The sequence below is a fragment of the Mobula birostris genome, chromosome 32 (genome assembly GCF_030028105.1).
Source record: "Mobula birostris isolate sMobBir1 chromosome 32, sMobBir1.hap1, whole genome shotgun sequence".
Lineage (NCBI taxonomy): Eukaryota > Metazoa > Chordata > Chondrichthyes > Myliobatiformes > Myliobatidae > Mobula > Mobula birostris.
Genome location: NC_092401.1, coordinates 10,394,536 through 10,412,312, shown reverse-complemented (window position 1 = coordinate 10,412,312; position 17,777 = coordinate 10,394,536). Strand labels below are relative to the sequence as shown.

The following is a 17,777-nucleotide window of genomic DNA, read 5'->3' as shown; positions in this document are numbered from 1 at the left end:
TGCTCTCAGGCCCGGGCCCTGTCGTTCCAATACACTCTCAAACCGGGGCCCTGTCGTTTCAATATGCTCTCAGGCCCGGGCCCTGTCGTTTCAATACACTCTCAAACCGGGGCCCTGTCGTTTCAATATGCTCTCAGGCCCGGGCCCTGTCATTTCAATACGCCCTCAGGCCCAGGACCTATCGTTTCAATATGCCCTCAGGCCCAGTTCCTGTTGTTTCAATACGCCCTCAGGCCCGGGCCCCACCACCTCAATTTGGCCCATACCTGACCCTTCCAATTCGAACTGGCGCTTGAACCGATCAAGCCTCAGGCTTTTCCTTGCTCTCAGGCCCAGGCCTGGGCTCCACTGCCTCAGCTCTGGCCCACCTCAGTTCTGCTGCATCAAATCTGTTCCAGCGATGGCCAAACATGGGCTCATTCTTCTACCTTCTAGGAAAGATACAAGAGCTTCAAAACCCTCGTCCAGACTCGGGATCAGCTTTGTCCCCACTGCATGTAAATTTCTGAAACACAGCAATTTCACATTTCTTCCCATGGTGCTGACACATTCTCAAATCTTCAATTCTACCTCTTCCCTTATTGTCACTAATTCAGTTGGAAATACAAGACTTTGACCCATTCCAGGGTGTACTATTTACTCTGTGCCATTCATACCAGCAAGGAATGTCATTACACCCTGATGTTTATGACAATAATCTGAATCCTGACTCAACAAATTCCCTTTGTTCCGCCCACCTCCTCTACCACCTGTACTAAGTTGTTTCTCACTGTTACGAGTATTTTTTAAAGATAAGACCCAACGAGTCAACGTCTCCCAATCACACCCATACGACCAATTAAACTCCTAATCGGGACGTCTTTTGAAAACCGGAGCACCCGGAAGAAACCCACATTGGTTCAATCTGCAAACAGCAGGAATTCTGCAGATGCTGGAAATTCAAGCAACACACATAAAAGTTGCTGGTGAACGCAGCAGGCCAGGCAGCATCTCTAGGAAGAGGTACAGTCGACGTTTCAGGCCAGGATCCTTCGTCAGGACTAACTGAAGGAAGAGTGAGTAAGGGATTTGAAAGTTGGAGGGGGAGGGGGAGATCTGAAATGATAGGAGAAGACAGGAGGGGGAGGGATGGAGCCAAGAGCTGGACAGGTGATTGGCAAAAGGGATACGAGAGGATCATGGGACAGGAGGTCCGGGAAGAAAGACAAAGGGGGGGGGGAACCCAGAGGATGGGCAAGGGGTATATTCAGAGGGACAGAGGGAGAAAAAGGAGAGTGAGAGAAAGAATGTGTGTATATAAATAAATAACGGATGGGGTACGAGGGGGAGGTGGGGCATTAGCGGAAGTTAGAGAAGTCGATGTTCATGCCATCAGGTTGGAGGCTACCCAGACGGAATATAAGGTGTTGTTCCTCCAACCTGAGTGTGGCTTCATAATTGGTTGAATCTGCTCTGCCCTCTTTCCATATTTTGGGAGGGTGACCAAAACTGGTCGCAAATGATTCCATGTGGCCGTGACCCCGCTGCAAATAAGTTCGACATTGCATATGACAATCAGATTTGACTTTTCGTCCATCGCAGCCGCTGCTGGTGATTGGCTGTTACTTGACAACTCAGGGTCTCTCCGCTGCTCCCCCTGCTGGTGGCTTGCCGCTGGTGCAGCCCTTCGCTGGCTGATGACGCGACTCCTGTGGTTAAACTGCCATCGACTCGCGGGTGGCCGTTCTTCACCCCTCCCCGTCTGATGACGTGGCTTCTGCTCCACCGCGCCTCCGCCGGTGGGGAGGACTCGGGTGACCCGGGTTCTGGCAGCTCAGCGCCTCCCCCCTGCCCCCGGTCCCGCCCCCTGCCGGTGCCTCCGCAGAACTGCAGTGACGCATCGGCAAGTGCGGAGGAGTCCGGAAATGAGCGTCAGAATTTCCGGGGGGAGAGTCACCCTGATGAGGATGTGGAGACGGCACTGAGCATGTGTGGGGACTCGTCATAAATCAGTGTAAGTGAAGTGTATGATCAAAGTAAATGGAGGCGTGGGGGCGAGCCTCTGATCCCTGCCCGTGGGTGCGAAAGCTACCTTGCAGGCTCTCAGGCTGGTGCAGGAGGAACTGCACTGGGAAATGGGAAACGGTGGGGGAAAGATAAACAACTTGTGACTGTGTGCACGTTAAAGGTCACAGAAATACGGGAAAACACAGTCTATGGGGAACTGGAGGGAACTAGCGGCAGATTTTGTCGCAACATTGAAGAAGTTGATGGGATGAAGGTGATAAATCCCCATGTATGGACACGCTCACCTGCTGGATCTGAGTCACAGGTCGACGCGACCCAGTCACGCCCATATGACAAATTAACCTACTAACCCCAACGTCCTTTGAATGGGTGAGGAAAAAACAACGAGCACCCGGAAGAAACCCATATGTTAAACCTGCTCTGTACGCTTTCCAACTTTTTTGGCAGGGAGACCAAAACCCGGTCACAAATGATTGCATGTGGCCATGGCCCCGCTGCGATTAAGTGTGACCGTGCATATGACAATCAGATTTGACTTCTACTCCATTGCCCATGCCTGAGTGCTGTTGAGGAGGTGGGAGGGAGGCACCTCTTGACCCGCTGCGGTAGTGCTGGTGAAGGTGCGGTGGACAGTTCCAGGATGTGATAGAGGTGTGACAGACCCAGAGGTGTGACAGACCCAGAGGTGATAGGGGTTTGGCCATGTATTTCCAAGTCAGGGTGGTGTGCAGCTTAGAATAGAACCTGCAGGTGATGGTGTGCCCCATGTTCTCTTGTTGAGAGAAGTGGATTTGGGAAAGTGTTGACAAAGTGGCCGAGGCATTTTCTAATTGGTACATACTGCAGTCACTGTGCGCTGGCGGTAGAGGGAACGACAATTTCGGTCGTGGATGAGGTGCTTTGAAGCGAATAGTGTCATGCTTGTTGAGAGATGTTGCCTCCATAATCAAACAGATAAGAAGAGTGTCCCGTCAAGTGCCTTGACATGTCGCTAGGTGAATCACTCCACGGGACACCTAACCCCTGACCTGCTGGCCCGTGTGAGCTCCTCCTCAATGCTGACTCACAGGGTATTGATGGAGAGACCCAGCAGTGCAAGGCCAGTGAACGTCAAGGGTAGGTGATGAGGTCCTGTCCTGCTGGAGATGGTCATGTCAGGGGGGCGGTGGTTACGTCTTCTCTGGTTGGAGGTAATCATTGCTTCGTTTGCTGAGGGGCTTGGCCATAGTGCCGCCATCAGTAGCACACTGCTGATACGACAATGGAAGAAGGGTCATTGATAAAAAAGGGTCGGGGCACTGCTGCTGTTCCCCGGGGCTGCAATTACGTCCATTCACGTCCCCTCTGGGTGAGGTTTGATTCCAACCATTGGTTGGCCTTTGACTTGGGGCGGCGTAGTGGTTAGCACAACGCTTTACAGTACAGGCGAACGGGGTTCAATTCCCACCCACTGCCTGTAAGGGGTCTGTACGTTCTCCCCGTGACCGCGTGGGTTTCCTCCGGGTGCTCCAGTTTCCTCCCACAGTCCAAAATATATACTGGTTGGTAGGTAAATTAGTTATTGTAAATTGTCCTCGTGATTAGTCTAGGATTAAATTGGAGAATTGCCAGTGGCGTGGCATGAAGGGCAGAAATTAGCCAATTCCGTGCTGTATCTCAATCAATAAATAAATAGACTTCATTTTTGTTAGTGCAGTGTGATGCTACACTCAAGTCAGTGCTATCGCAATGTCAGAGACAGTCACTCTCACCTCACCTCTGCACTCAAGTGCGTTGTAGACAGAGGTTGTGATGAGGTCTGCAACCAGATCTTCCTCCCAAAATCCAAGCTGGGCACCGGCGAGCAAGTACCATTTGACGCCTTCCATTACTTTGAAAGCAAGTTTTGTTCAGAGATGGTTAGCCAGAAGTGGATTAGTCCTGCTTCTAGTGACTGGAACGTGCCTGCGCATCTTCCCATGATCAACCGTAACACAAACAAAATGCTGGAGGAACTCAGCAGGTCAGGCAGCATCTGTGGAAAGGATGTTTCGAGCTGAGGCTCTTCACCAGGACCAGAAAGGAAGCCGCAATAAGGTGGGGGGGGGGTGCCCAGGGGAAGGGGGAAGCCGGGTAGATGGGGGAGGGGGGAAAGTAAGAAGCTGGGAGGTGATAGGTGGAAAACGCAAAAGGCTGAAGAAGGAGGAATCTGATAGGAGAGCATAGTGGACCATTGGAGAAAGGGAAGGAGGGGAGCATCAGGGAAGATGAAAGGCAGGTGAGGAGAAGAGAAAGAGTTAAGGGGGGGCTGGAATAGAAAAAGAGAGAATGGGGAGGGGAAGAAATTACCAGAGAAATTGATATTCATCCCATCAGGTTGGAGGCTACCTGGATGGAATATGAGGTGTTTCTCCTCCACCTTCAGAGTGACCTCATCGTGGTAGTAGAGGAGGCAATGGATGACCTCATCGTGGTAGTAGAGGAGGCAATGGATGACCTGTCGGAATGGGATTGGAGATTGGGATTAAAGTGGATAGCCACTGGGAAATCCTGCTTGTTTGCAGACAGACTCCCAACGTGGGCAGAATCCCTTGTGTTTACAACTTCCCAGGTGGTTGGGTAGTTGCCTGTGTTCTGACTGTGCAGGAATTGCTCGAGTGGAGGCACAGCTCATTGACGTTTGGTACCACAGTCAGCACAGTGACTGGCTTCTTCATGGACTCCAACAAGACTGTGTGCTAAATGGAGGAAGTTTGCGGGTGAGTGAAGTATACACAGGGATGCAGCCATAATTGTGCACAAATTTCAAAATCAGTTGGCAGGCAGATGGAGCAAGATAAATATCATCTTAGCATTATTGCAAAGCGGGGGTGCAGCTTACAGATAGGGAAGTGTTGTTTCAACAGTACAGGATACTGTGAGGCCACACCTGGAATACCTTGCATGATATTAGTCCCCTTATTTAAGATGGGTGGTGGGTGAGATACATCTCTACCACAGGAGGTGTAAGGCACTCCTTCCTTCCACTAGCCTGTAGATCACCCTTGGACAAGGTGTAGCACCTGCGTAGCCCCCCGATCAGGGTAACATGAAGCTATGAGAGCAGGTGCTGGATAGTCGTATCAGCTGCTGGTGTGTATCACAAGTCCTGGTTATGTGACCACTGATGCCAGGCAGACAGTCTCTGCAGTAGACAATAGGTGCAGGAGTAGTCCATTCAGCCCTTCGAGCCAGCACCGCCATTCACTGTGATCATGGCTGATCATCCACAATCAGTATCCAGTTCCTGTCTTATCCCCATAATCTTTGATTCCGCTATCTTTAAGAGCTCTATCCATCTCTTTCTTGAAAGCATCCAGAGACTTGGCTTCCACAGCCTTCTGGGGCAGAGCATTCGATATATCCACCACTCTCTAGGTGAAAAACTGTATTGATAATGGCTGGGGTCACCGGTCTTGTAAACACACTGCCCAGATGAAGGCAAACCAGTTCTATACAAAAAAGACTCTGCCAAGAACAGTCATGGTCATGGAAACTGTGATCGCCCTCGTCACACATAATGATGGTGATGATATTTGATAAAATATGAGCAGACATTGGAGAGAGTCTAGGAGACATTCACCAGATTAATTCCGGAGCTGTCCTCTCACCAGAAATTAGATCAGTGTTCTTTGGAGATCAGGAAAATAAGGGAAGATCTTATTAAAATATTTAAGATCCTGAGGGGAACATGACATAGTAGGTGTTGAGCTTTTTCACTGGGGGGAAGGATCTTGGACATTACAGAGGGCAGTCATTTAAAACTGGAACTTCTCACAGAGGGTGGTGAATCACTGGCATTCCCCACCCCAGGGGGTTGTGGAGGTTGAATCAGTGGGGCTGTTTAGAGAAGGTGGATGCATTTTAGGAAGATCAGCAAATTGAGGGCTATGAGTAGAAATTTCCACCAAGTTTAGTAGCTAGCCCACACGTGAAGACCAGGAGCTGGACTTAGTTGTCAAAGGCTATTTGAGATGTATGTTTTTTGGGAGCATTTAATAGGCAGTGAGAGCTGATCCCTACTATCTCCCCCAGTTATGATAGCCTTAAGGCTTACTGGGGAATAATGAGTCAAGTTCACTTGAGTGTTGGCTGCATTCCTCATTGGACCAAGTAATGTCCTGGACTGGTAGTGATGATAGGTTGAGGAGAATGCTGATCCACATGAGGACATTTGTTGGGATGTACATCTCTGCTGCTGTTTCCTTTTTGTCAATAGCACCTTGTAGTTGCCCAGCTCTGAGCTTCAAGATCCGCTGTAATGCTGCACAACACAAGAAGTGTGTCTCGTGGAATTTGTCTCCACAAGGACTCTGTAGTGGTTACTTGTACCAATGGCTTCGTGAGCCTCTGTCGCATAGAGCCACAGAGCTTGACCCTGCAACTCAATTCATTCATTGCCTGCCATTAATCCGATCTGGCGGCCCTATCCTTTGGGTTTCCACCAGCCTTGTCTGTGACGGTGCTACCAACCATCGTTGGTGACCAACAAAGCTGTACCCCCCCAAAAAGGACAGCGCACATCCTGTGCCTCGTTACTATAACTGTCCAAGTTTTATTTGGAGTGGAGGAGCAGTGATCCATCAGCTGAGGGAGGAAGGGGAGAGGCAGTCAGGAGAAGGTTTGCTCCCAATGTCACAACATCCGGAATCGATGCTGAGGACTTTGAAGTACCTCCCTTCTACACACTTCTGATGGATCCATCGTACTGGTGGGGTGAGACGTACCCAGGGCTTGTGGCGGAGGAGTGTGGTAATATGATTATGAGTGTTGGACTTTTCCCTAATTTGTCTGTGGGACTTCTCTCCCACCTTGGTCACAGTCATCAGATGGTTATAGAGAGGACTTAGTAATGCTGACTGCACTGGGAGTCAATTGTCCATGCTTGCCTTTGATGCCTAGGTTAATGTAATTGGTATTGGGTTATTAATGTCACAGTGACACAGAGGTCTGTTCCTTTTCATTCCTCCTACATTTGGACGTAGTGGTACTGGTACAGCTGCGTGGCTGATTATGACTTATAAGGATCAACCACCTAATTGGATGGGTCTGGAGTCACATACGGGTCAGAGCGAGTGAGGACTTCAGAGTTCTTCCCTGCAGGACATTAGTAAACCAGATGGGTTTTCATGACAAACCTGTTTTTTTTCCCCACATGGTCATCGTTACGTTTTGTAACTTCAAAACGTTAATCTAATTCAGATAAAGATGGGATTCCGGGAATACGGGTCGAACTTCGTCATTAACTTTATGCTTTAACGTGTCACATGTCAGTGTGATGATGTATGCAATTAACATATTTTTACATATAGCCTGTCATTAGTTATTTAAATGAACAAGAATGCTTACATAAGTATAAAAGATTTCTGAAACGTTAGATATACAAGAGTCATCGTTACCATGTCTGGTTGATGTACTTTACTTTATACTTTATTGTTGACAAACAATTGATACTAAAACATACAATTATCACGGCGATATTTGATTCTGCACTTCCCACTCCCTGAATTATAAATCGATAGTAAATATTAAAAATTTAAATTATAGATCATAAATAGAAAAATGGAAAGTAAGGTAGTGCAAACAAAAACCGATAGGCAGGGGTATTGCCCAGATCCGGGTCAGGATCCGTTCAGCAGTCTTATCACAGTTGAAAAGAAGCTGTTCCCAAATCTGGCCGTACAAGTCTTCAAGCTCCTGAGCCTTCTCCCGGAGGGAAGAGGGACGAAAAGTGTGTTGGCTGGGTGGGTCATGTCCTTGATTATCCTGGCAGCACTGCTCCGACAGCGTGCGGTGTAAAGTGAGTCCGAGGATGGAAGATCGGTTTGTGTGATGTGCTGTGCCGTGTTCACGATCTTCTGCAGCTTCTTCTGGTCTTGGACAGGACAACTTCCATACCAGCTTGTGATGCACCCTAGAAGAATGCTTTCTACGGTGCATCTATAAAAGTTAGCTACTAGATAATAGATAATAGATAATCTATTATCTGCAAGTTCCAGATCGTTAACCGAACAATTCCAAATCCTGCTGCCATGGTGGGATTTGAATCTGGATCGTTAGACCAATAGCACCCAATGGCCTTGGTATTTTATATTTCCTAATCACAGAGACAGAGGCAATTTGGCCCATTGAGTTCATGCCAGCCCTCCCATCACACCCGTTCCTACACCTGTTCTCCTCTAACCTCTGTCTCACATCAACGCTGTCCATTCTCCTACCACCCACTTTCCCAAGGGTTATTGCAGTGACCTGCCAACCCACACGCCTCGTTGGGACAAATAGCCTATTTCTGCTCCTGTGTCTGAGGTTGGGTGGGACTACAACCAGAGGTCGTGGGTTAAGGGTGAAAGGTGACAAGTTTAAGCGGAACATGAAGAGAAACTTCTTCACTCAGAGGATCGTGAGAGTGTGGAATGAGTGGTGCACTGAAGCTGGATTTCAAAGTTTAAGCAAAGTTTGGATAGGTGCATGGAGGGCTGCGGTCTCCGTGCAGGTTGATGGCAGTAGGCAGTTTAAGTGGTTCAGCACAGGAGTGTGATAGATGGACCAAAAGTCCCGGTTCTGTGCTCTAATTTTCTATGACTAAGAGATTCACAGGATGTGGTCTGCTTTAGTGAGTTTTAGATACAAGGAAAGATCGGAGAGGCTGGGGTTGGTCTTACTGGATCCCAAGAGGCTGAGAGGTGATCTTAAGTGATTCACATATTTATGAGGGACTTAGGTCACAATCTTTTCCCAAAAATAGGAGACACTAAAACTAGAAGCAAAAGGTTAAAGTGAAGGGGAAGTTATTTAAAGATCTGGGGCAGATGTTTGTGGGTAAGATGGTCAGTGTATGGAGGATGCTGCCAGAGAGGGTGATAGAGGTAGGTACAATGATAAATGGCATTTGCATAGGTACGTGGGTCAGAAAAGAACGGAGGGACGTACAGTATTGAGCAAAGGTCTTAGGCACATTTATAACACGGGTGCCTAAAAAATTTTGCAAAGTACTGTATTCGTCAACCTGGAGCAGGAAGCGAGTTTGTAACTTTGGCGGGAGCAAAGGATGTCGGGAATGGCGAGGGTGGAGCGCTGCGGGAGGGGTGTGGGACAGGTGGCAGAGAAGGAATGTTGGGGGGTGGGGATTGGTGTGGGTGTAGACACACCTAGCCCTGAGACACCAGACAGGGTAATTTGGTTCCAAACAATTGGTTTATTGATCATTACAGAATGTCTCTCTGGTGCTTCCCGCTCCCTCCCCTCTCCCTTCCCCTTTTCCCAACCATGATTCCCCTCTCCCTGACCCCTTCCCACTCTTGGTCCACAAGGGAGACCCATATCAGAATCAGGTTTATCACTCACATATGTCAGGAAATTTATTTTTTGCGGTAGCAGTACAGTGCAATACATAAAATTACTACAGTACGGTGCAAAAGTCTTAGGCTCCCTAGCAACAGGAATTCTGCAGATGCTGGAAATTCAAACAACACACATCAAAGTTGCTGGTGAACGCAGCAGGCCAGGCAGCATCTCTATGAAGAGGTACAGTCGACGTTTCAGGCCGAGACCCTTCGTCAGGGCTAACTGAAGGAAGAGCTAGTAAGAGATTTGAAAGTGGGAGGGGGAGGGGGAGATCCAAAATGATAGGAGAAGACAGGAGGGGGAGGGATGGAGCCAAGAGCTGGACAGGTGATTGGCAAAGGGGATATGAGAGGATCATGAGACAGGAGGTCCAGGGAGAAAGAAAAGGGGGGGAGAACCAGAGGATGAGCAAGGGTATAGTGAGAGGGACAGAGGGAGAAAAAGGAGATTGAGAGAAAGAATGTGTGTATATAAATAACGGATGGGGTACGATGGGGAGCTGGGGCATTAGCGGAAGTTAGAGAAGTCGATGTTCATGCCATCAGGTTGGAGGCTACCCAGACGGAATATAACCTCCAACCTGAGTGTGGCTTCATCTTTACAGTAGAGGAGGCCGTGGATAGACATGTCAGAATGGGAATGGGATGTGGAATTAAAATGTGTGGCCACTGGAAGATCCTGCTTTCTCTGGTGGACAGAGCATAGGTATTCAGCAAAGCGGTCTCCCAGTCTGCGTCGGGTCTCGCCAGTATATAGAAGGCCCCCCCTTTTCTTTCTCCCTGGACCTCCTGTCCCATGATCCTCTCATATCCCTTTTGCCTATCACCTGTCCAGCTCTTGGCTCCATCCCTCCCCCTCCTGTCTTCTCCTATCATTTTGGATCTCCCCCTCTCCCTCCCACTTTCAAATCTCTTACTAACTCTTCTTTCAGTTAGTCCTGACGAAGGGTCTCGGCCTGAAACGTCGACTGCACCTCTTCCTAGAGATGCTGCCTGGCCTGCTGCGTTCACCAGCAACTTTGATGTGTGTTTCTAGGCTCCCTAGCTATACATTTGTGCCTAAGACTTTTGCACAGTGCTATAGGGACTAGTTCGGATGAACATCTTGTTCTACATGGATGAGTCACGCCTGTTTCTGTGCTGCATGACTCAATATTTGATTGTTTGTTTATTTATTACATCCAAGGTAGCAAAAATCTTTATGTTGCACCTCCATCGCAACGTACAAGCAATGAAGAGGGGAGATGTGGGGGGATATTGCCCAAACACTAAGATTGTATACATAATTATTTTGTAAGCATGTATGTAAGCTTCAAATTCCTTGGTGTCCACATTTCCGAGGATCTCACCTGGTCCCTGAACTCCTCCATCCTGATCAAAAAGGCGCAACAGCACCTTTATTTCCTGCGGAGCATGAAGAAACCTTACCTCTGTCTCAGGATACTGATGGACTTTTACCGCTGTACCTTTGAGAGCATACTCACCAACTGCATCTCAGTGTGATATGGCAATTGTCCCGTATCGGACCGCAAAGCAGTCCAGCGGGTAGTGAAAACTGCCCAGCGGATTATTAGCACCCAATTGCCCACCATTGAGAACATCTACCATAGACGCTGCCTGGGCAGGGCGAAAAGCATTATCAAGGATGCATCTCACCCTAACCATGGACCTTTTACTCTCCTCCCATCCGGTAGGCGCTACAGGAGCCTCCACTCCCGCACCAGCAGGCACAGGAAGAGCTTCTTCCCTGAGGCTGTGACCCTGCTGAACCTCTCATCACAGCGCTAAGCAGTATTGCATCAGTATTGTACTGTCTCAGTACTTTTATATTTGTGTGCTGTAGCACTTACTTTTTATTAGCAGTTATTTTGTAAATAACACTATTCTTTGCATTTCTGGTCAGATGCTAAATGCATTTCATTGGCTTTGTATCTGTACTCGGCACAGTGACAATAAAGTTGAATCTCATCTAATCTAATGTCCAGTCAGATATGCAATCAGATCAGTGTATATTGATAGATCTGATGGCCTGGTGAAAGAAGCCGCCCCGGAGCCTGTTGGTCCTGGCCTCAATCCTGTGATACCGTTTGCCAGGCGGAAGCAGCTGAAACAGTCTGTGTTGGGGTGACTGGAGACCCTAATGATCCTCCGGGCCTTTTTTACACACCTACTGCTGTAAATGTCCTGAATAGAGGAACGTTCACATCCACAGATGCACTGGGCTGTCTGCACCACTCTCTGCAGCGCCCTGCGATTGAGGGAAGTACAGTTCCCATACTAGGCGACGACACAGAAAGTCAGGATGCTCTCGATAGTGGCCCTGCAGAAAGTCCTGAGGACTTGGAGGCTCATGCCGAACTTCTTCAGCCATCTGAGGTGAAAGAGGCATTGTACTTTTTTCACCACACAGCCGGTACATATAGTCCAGTTGAGATCCTTGGTGATGTGTATACCGAGGAACTTAAAACTACTCACCCTCTCAACTACAGTCCCATTGATGTCAATAGGGGCTAGCTTGTCTCCATTCCTTCTGTAATCCATGATCATCTCCTTTGTTTTTTTTTTGACATTGAGAGAGAGATTGTTTTCTTGGCACCATGGTTTTAGAGTGTTGACTTCTCCCCTGTAGGCTGTCTCATTATTAGACATAAGGACTATCAATGTCATGTTATCTGCAAATTCGATCAGCAGATTGGAGCTGTGCATGGCAACATGGTAGTGGGTGTATTGGGAGTAGAGGAAGGGGCTCAGGACACAACCCTGGGGGGCTCCTGTGTTGAAGGGCAGAGGGGCAGAGGTGAGGAAGACCATCCTTACCACCTGCCGGCGATCCAACAGGAAGTCCAGGATCCAGCTTGGCAGGGCGGGATGCAGGCCAAGTTCTCCGAGCTTCGTGTCGAGCCTGGGAGGGAATTGTGGTGCTGAATGCTGAAACGTAGTCCAAGAACAGCGTTCTCACATAAGCATCCCTCTTCTCCAGGTGAGTGAGGACCGTGTGTAGTGCTGGGGTTACAGCATCGTCTGTCGATCGGTTGTGTCGCTAGGCGAAATGTAGGGGGTCCACTGTGTGTGGTAGCATGCTGCAGATGTAGTCCTTGACCAGCCTCTTAAAGGATTTGCTTGTGATTGAGGTGAGTGCGACAGGACGCCAGTCATTCAGACATGTTACCTTGGTTTTCTGTGGTACAGGGACAATGATGGATGTTTTGAAGCAGGAGGCCTCTACACACTAGGTGAGGAGTGATTAAAGATCTCTCTACTCTTTGTAATCTTGCAAAATTCTGTTCATTCTATCGATGATAACCCCTGCTCCCCTCCCCACTGCCCATTCATTTGTGAAAAGATTGATTGGGAGCCACTCTAGAATGAAGGAAGTTTCAAATCTGTTAGGCTGACGTCACTCAGGGGAAAACGCTAACAAAGGCGTTAGGAAGTAATCATAGGGACAGAGTTGATGTGGAGCTATGTAGTGGCGGGTGGGAGAATTGTTCAGTGTGGTGCCCTGAGAATTGCAGATAATGTACCAGTCGAGGGATCATAAGCAAAATTAGAGCCTGTGATTGTGGGTGATGTACTGGTTTGAATTGAGGATTGATTAACAGTCAGAGAAGGACGAAACAGTTCATGATCAGTTTGGGATGCTGTGATTCATGTGGGGTCCCAGTTGTTCATAGTTTTTTATAAAATAATTCAGAGGATACAGAGTCTGCTATCTCCAAGAGCAAAGCTAGGTGGCAGTATAGGCTGAGCTAGCTGGTAGTTTAGGTTGAGGGGAGGTGTCCCAGGGGAATACTGCCAGCTCAGTGAATGGGCAGATTATTTATTTGTGGAGATACAGCGTGGAATAGGCCCTTCCAGTCTAATCACATGACAATTTACAGTGACTAATTAACCTACCAACCCGTACGTCTTTGGTCTGTGGGAGGAACCCGGAGCACCCGGAGGAAACCCGCGCGGTCGCGGGGAGAGTGTTCAAACTCCTTCGGGACAGCGGCGGAATTGAACGTGGGTGACTGGTGCTGCAGAGTGTTGTGCTAACCACTACGCCCCCATGGAATATAATATGCGGTACTCTGCTTTGGTGGAAAAAAACAGAAAATATGGAGCACTTTTTAAATCATGAGAGATTGAAAGGTGTTGATGTTCATAATATAATAATAAGCTCTTTATTGATCACAAATGGGAAATTATTTTGTTTTAGCAGCAACATTTAAAAACACACATAGCAATATCTAATAATAATATAATGTTAACTAATAAAGTACAGAATAAAAATATACATGATAATAATTTACCAATGTGCAATAATAATGGACAAACTAATAAAACAGACTATTGAACTATGAAGTGTGTTCTCTGTCACACAGAGATGACCTGTATATGCTTATCACATTTGGAAGAGAGTAGAAACGTGAATGGGCCATTTGGCCTGTTGTTCCTGCTCTGCTGGTATTCCTTGCGCATGAAACATTTAAAGTTACTGTGAGTACGAGAGTGAAGATGCTCTGCTGGTGAGGTTGCGCTAGGAATATTGTGTATCTGCCTGATCTCCTTGCCTAGGGAAGTTTACACCTGCAGCAGGGGAACATGGACCAGGGTCACCATATTCATTCTGCGCTGGCTATGCTTTCCCGATGAGGGTTAACACAGAATGAGAGGTGGCAATGAGCTGTACAAAGTTCAAACAGAGCATCACAAAATCAATGAAGCAATTAGTTAACTACGATGGTGGTGAATATTGGTGGCTCGGGTTGAGGCGTTTGACGTTGTGGTGCTCGCCGAGCTTGCAGACGTTCCATCACCAGTTGAGGTGACAGAAGCAGTGCGCAGTTATTACTGCTTCTCTCTTGGAGTGCTCATATTTCTCTCGGCCCCATTCACCTGCCTCCATCCCTTTGGCTTCCCCTTCAGCTGACCATTGAATTCTACTGCCTCGCGTTTCTTTGGCTCTTAGGGGTTTGTAGATGGCGTCGATTTCGATATGTTTGCTTACGTAGTTATCAGTAGAGAACCACGCTTCTAAAAATTCTCGCGCCTGCTTCATGTTTGCCTGCGCCAGGACCTCCCTGTTGTCCCAGTTACGTTGGCCAGACAGGATGTAAACTCTTAACTCACTTGCAGGAGCACAAACTGGCGGTATGGAGGCATGATCCACGGTCGCCGATCTGGGTACGTGAAGACTGAGAGGGACTCTGCAGAGGTTCTGGCGCGGGCGAGCATGAAGTGGCGCAAGAGTATGTCGAAGTGTGGTTCTCTTCTGATAACTTCTTAAACAAATATATCAACATAGACACCACGTACGAACACCTAAAAGCCAAAGAAACGTGAGCCAATAGAATTCAAAGGTCAACTGAGGGGGCAATCAGGACAGAGGCAAGTGAATGGTGGAGGGAGGAGGCCTATATAAACACGAGCACTCCCAAAGAGAAACACCAACAACCGTGCACTAAGGATGTCTTCTCATGATGAAATGTCTGCAAGCTAGCGAGCACCACAACACCAGGTAATCGACTCCTGATTAGGCTGTCTAGAACCAGGGGTCCCACTCTCAGAATGAAGAATGGTCCTTTAATACTGGGATAAGGATAAGCCATTTCATTCATTCAGAGTAGTTAATTTTGTAATTCTCCACCCAAGTATACTTCAGTCAAGTTTACTCAAAGCTGAGCTGGGAAGCAAGGAAATTGGCTCAGGGCAGAAAAGTATTGCTGAGCTAAAAGGTTAGTTATTAAATGTTGAAGCAAGAATAACAGGCAAAGTCACCTATTCTTGTTTCTATTTCATGTGCTGTGTGTGTGTGTGTGTGTGGTTGCTGCTGAGTGAAAACTCAAGAACGTCAGTCTGTGTGTGAGAGTGAGATTCCATAAGTTCCAGGATAATGTCTCACACAAGGGTGATATTCTGATTTAGGGCATGATCAGCAAACGAACACCCAGACACTGAGGAATTCCGTATAGTTTGTTGGCCTTCGGTAGTTTCTGAATGTGGTAGTTGGACAGGGTACAGTGGGATTCTGGAAAAGTTTGTTGTTTTCAGAAATGTTTGGACTCTGAGCTGTTAATCCAGGGGCAGGCTGGAAACGGCCTGTGGTTTAGTTTTCAAGCAGAAATTGGAGAGGATTAATTTTAAAACCATGGGTACAAGGCGCTTCTATTTAGTGGAGTGATCAGGTGGGATTAGCATTAGTATCCTCCAATTTAACAGCAGTATAAATGCTCCTGGTGCTCCTATCCAGTACCTAGTGCCGTACAACCTCGGGCAGGAGCTAGTGAGTAGTCTGTGAGCACAAGTAGCTGACAAGTTGTTCACTGCTGTGAGTTGTACTCTCTCCTCAGGAGTCCCGCAGGAATGGATGGATCATATCTGGTGGTTGTGGGCAGTCTCTTTGTTTTCCAGCTCCTCTTCCACGTGATATCTCCGCGCCTCTCCACTCTGCTCAGCTGGGGCTACACCCGCTTATCTCAGGCACAGAAAACAGAATGGCACTCCAGGTACTCGATCCCTGCGTTCTGGTAAACGGTGCAAAGTTTCCTGATAGGTTACGGGGGCGGGCTCACCTCCCTGGGCAGACTGAGCTGCTCTCTGTGTTTATTAGTCTCTGCGGCCGATCGAGGCAGCGAGTGCTACCTCCAGCCGTCAGATCAACTCCCGCATTCTGCAAATGCACGGGAGGTGTGCTTGATAACGTGTCATTCCAGCATCTAACTGCTGCTTCAGTTCTACTTCACTTGTCCCCAAGTATTAACCAGGTTATGGTGTCGACCTCGGACACTACCCCATATCCAAGGGTAAAGACTAGCTAAAATCTCCACCATTTCCACTCTTCCGTCCCTCAGTAACCTGGAGTATATCCCACTGGATGTGACCAGCATCCCTACATTGAGGTCCGTCGCCCTTCCAGTACAACCTCTGCCTCTGATCCGCGTTCAGACCTGAAGTCGGCTGCTTCAGACACTGCAGAGGCGCTTACTCTGCTCCAGCTTCCACGTGTCCTGTCCAGTTGAGTATCCCCAGGGTAGACGAAGCCCGAGTCAGGCAAAGGAGAGAGATCCATCTTCGCTGGGGCATTTGCTTCACAGGTTAGTTCCAAGGTTTCCTTTACATAATCGCACTGTGATTGTCCACCCCTCCACCTGCCACAGCTTTCTAACCATAAGAATTATAGAGCAAGGAAAAGGCCTTTCGGCCCATCAAGTGTTACTAACCAGAAAAACCCCATTTACGCCAATCCTACAGTACTTCCATTTTATTCTCTCCACATTCCCGTTAACTCCCCCCTCAGAGTCTACCCCCGCCTACCTGCCAGAGGGGATTTACAGTGGCCTATCTCCCCACACGTCTCTGGAACGTGGGGGAAATCCAGGCGGTCACAGGAGAATATGCAGACTCCCCGCAGCCAGTAGCGCAGGTCAGGATTGAACCCGGGCTGCTGGGCCAGTGGGGCAACAGCCCGACCGGAGTGCGGCACCTCGGCCCGAATGAGTTGATCGCCAGTTTCTGAAGGGCTGCTTCATACCGTCATCTTGCTGATCCATCAGGCACAGGAGCAACCGCTCAGCAAGAATGACTGTACGTGTAAGTTGGATATAACGATAAATCCCTGGGTGGGTTTACTTTGCAGCTTCTAATTACAGATGCTTAACCTGTAAATAAATGAAACTGAGACACCGTTGTCTTAGTCCAGTAATCACTGGTTAACTTGCGCTGAGAAACCCACCACCAGTAAGATTCTGAGGGAATCAGTACCTTCAGCATACACATAATATTATGTCCAGACTGACCTGGGATCTCCTGGTATTGACTTGATCACGCCTTACAGCGCATTATTTTTCGTGCTTGGACCCAACTTTTTGCCGTTCCTCTGCAGGTGTGTGTCCACAATTCATGCTCTTGTCGTTGGGAGTCTCGCTCTGTACATCCTCTGGTTCGATGACGACGTCAACAGAGACCGAATCTGGTAAGAGCCCGAAAGTTCCAGCGTGAGCCTTTAAGTGAAATCTGCAGGGACCTAACTGAAAGGAAACCCCCAGCAGCTGCTACAAAGATGGCAGAAGCAAGGCCTCAGAGGGCACCCAACCCTTTGTGAGTGTGAAACAGCAGGATTTGCTGGCTCAGGATGGTGAAATGTGGAGGAAACAGTGGGCCCCCAGCCCAGGATGTACTGAGCAATGCTGTTGGCAGTTAGCCTACTAATTTCCATCAGTGCCCTTCTCTCCTTCCACCTCTGATCTCCCCCTTTGATGAATGATTCCCCCCTCATCTCCTTTGTATTGTGAGACCATGTTGCCAGTTTTGTCTGCTCTTATCAGGAACCAGCTGTTATTGTGGGTGTATTTTTTTAAACACGAGATGCAGCAGATGCTGGAAATACTGAGCAATCTGATACCCTAAGTAGTGGACGTGGAGGAA

At 48.2% G+C, this 17,777-nt stretch overlaps 1 protein-coding gene across 3 annotated transcripts in view; it reads left to right on the top strand.

Moving 5' to 3' along the window:
• The first annotated feature begins 1,883 nt into the window (after positions 1-1,883).
• LOC140191145 (TLC domain-containing protein 4-B-like) overlaps positions 1,884-17,777 on the top strand; it is a 42,425-nt gene continuing 26,531 nt past the window's right edge. For all 3 annotated transcript variants that reach the window (XM_072248269.1, XM_072248270.1, XM_072248268.1), the window contains exons 1-3: positions 1,884-1,993; positions 15,704-15,859; positions 17,236-17,325. In XM_072248269.1, the coding sequence (XP_072104370.1) occupies positions 15,717-15,859; positions 17,236-17,325 (233 nt within the window). In that variant the 5' untranslated portion in view covers positions 1,884-1,993; positions 15,704-15,716. The remainder of the gene's footprint in view (positions 1,994-15,703; positions 15,860-17,235; positions 17,326-17,777) is intronic.